Source organism: Saccostrea echinata, unplaced genomic scaffold, assembly GCF_033153115.1.
Source record: "Saccostrea echinata isolate AGI-Se365-2 ecotype Australia unplaced genomic scaffold, CSIRO_AGI_Sech_v1 ptg000016l, whole genome shotgun sequence".
Lineage (NCBI taxonomy): Eukaryota > Metazoa > Mollusca > Bivalvia > Ostreida > Ostreidae > Saccostrea > Saccostrea echinata.
The window spans coordinates 27,786,145-27,788,271 of NW_026889765.1; the positions used below are offsets into that span (position 1 = coordinate 27,786,145).

Below are 2,127 nucleotides of genomic sequence, written 5' to 3' on the forward strand. Positions count from 1 at the left end.
ATTAAACGACATAAAAAGACCACCTGGATACTTGGAAATAATACAATGGCTTTTATTTCCATATCGGGAAATTAAGTAAACTTCGCCGCTTTGCAAGTGAGTTTTTATCAGACTTCCGCATCCCCTATTTTAACAAGGGTTATCTAAAGGTAAACGTGTGTTACAACTCCTACAGACAACACTTTCTTCCGATAAAGTATTTAGTGAACTTCCTAAAACACTAGTTCGACATTGGCAATATTTGCAATATACTGTCAAATTATTGCATATCGTAGTTGGAGGCAATGAAGACAAGACATAAATATTATTCATACAGTCAAATGCAAGGAACTTGGGTTTCTTTATATTGGTATGTTTATATTGAAAAAGTTTTCCCCCAGTCATTGAATAACAGATCACCTCTTTACCACAAACAGCAGCAAACCGTTCGTGTGTTTTAGACATTGCTATTAATGGGTTGCTTTCCGGTCTGGCGATAGTATTAATGATTGACAAAGCGGGGGAAAGGGCAAAGATCACTACACTGCTTTGTGATGCAATGGTGATTCTATTCCGTTCTTCATCAACACTAAAAACATCAAATGCTTGCTTTAAGTCGACTTCTCCAACAGAAATAAGTGTTATAGTATCACATGTTTTCTTAATCTTTAATTTTTGAATTGTAGAGAGGCATCCAATGTATAAGATATGTTTTGTTGACCCTGCCCAAAGAGAAAGGTTTCCTTTGAATTCCATAGAAGTAATACATGAATTTAAAGACCCATCAACATTATGAAATTAAAGAGTGTTCTGTGATGAAACAAAGGCCAATGTTTCTTTATCAACAAACACACCCTGCTCTGCACTACACGATAGCTGAAACTCGCCTTTTTTCTCTGTACTCAGTGTTTCAGAATTTGACATTTTCTCAAAAATCTTCGACGGCTGTATTTTTTCCATTTTTTCAAATATCTGAAATGATGGCATATGAAATGGTAAATTCCAGAGAGTTCCTGTCGGTTTTCCTATGATTTTGACATCATTAATTGTATCATTTTCGCAAAATTGTTTTAATAATGTCGTATGATCATGTTTATAATCGTACTCTTTATCTTCAGGATTTCTGAACTTGAATAGTTGAAACTGGTCTTCCATATCTCTTATGATTTTCATTGTAGAGAGGAATATTTGCGTACAAGTACCTCTTTCTTTAACCGCAGAAAGAAGTGTTTTTCCATTACTGACTATCAAGAGGTAATGCTTTATATCCAGGACACATTGCTTCATTTCTTCTTCAATATCTTCATGCTTTTTTAGGAAGTTCTTCCGAAATTGTTGCCCAAGCTCGTCTAGTTTAGCTTTTATATTTGAAACTTCTTCGGAAACATTTTTTAGGATATCTTCCTTCTGAGCATTCAGGAGAATAATTGCTTTTTCTTTATGTTTCAAAACTTCCTTTGTTGTAGTTGATATTCTAGAGAGAACATCTAAGTTCGATTCGACGGCTAGATTAGGTATCTTTTTAGCAACATCATTTAAAGATTCCACATGTTCACATTGTCTATGCTGTGTTGCAACACACAAGCAGCAGCAAATCTTTTTGTGATCTAAACAAACTACTTCAACATATTTACCTTGATGCAAATGGCAGGGTTCATCTAATTCCGGAAAAGTAAACTTGTCATCTTTATCTTCAAAACTAAGTGCCGAGATTTTGTGATTTTGAAGTGAACCAATAATTTGATGAAGATGTTTACAGGAAGCACATATAACCTCTGCACAGTCATTGCACCAGGACTCCGCCTTACTTTCCTTGTCATCTCGAAAACAAATGGCACACCATTTATCCTTACTCTTTTCGACAATAAAACGAACAAACGAATCGACTAGTATGTTAGTCGGAAAATGATTAGCCCATTCATCCACAACAATCCCTGGTTCTGGTCGACCCGTGACACGACGACATAAAGGACATTCAAAGTCAAACTTTTCTTGCTCTTTCCCCACGGAGGCCCTAGATATAAGAGTCTGCAGACATTTTTCACAAAAAGTATGAGAACATGGCAGACGCTTAGGTCTTATAATATTTTCCAAACAAATGGGGCAACTGTAAACAGCGGGATTAACTTTAGGAATGCCTTCCGCCAT

The 2,127-nt window shown here is 35.9% G+C and overlaps 1 protein-coding gene across 1 annotated transcript; it reads right to left on the bottom strand.

Moving 5' to 3' along the window:
* Positions 1-777: 777 nt before the first annotated feature.
* On the bottom strand, positions 778-2,127 carry LOC133188276 (RING finger protein 207-like). The gene has a single exon (XM_061323648.1). The coding sequence runs from the start codon at positions 2,125-2,127 to the stop codon at positions 778-780; it is 1,350 nt and encodes a 449-aa protein (XP_061179632.1).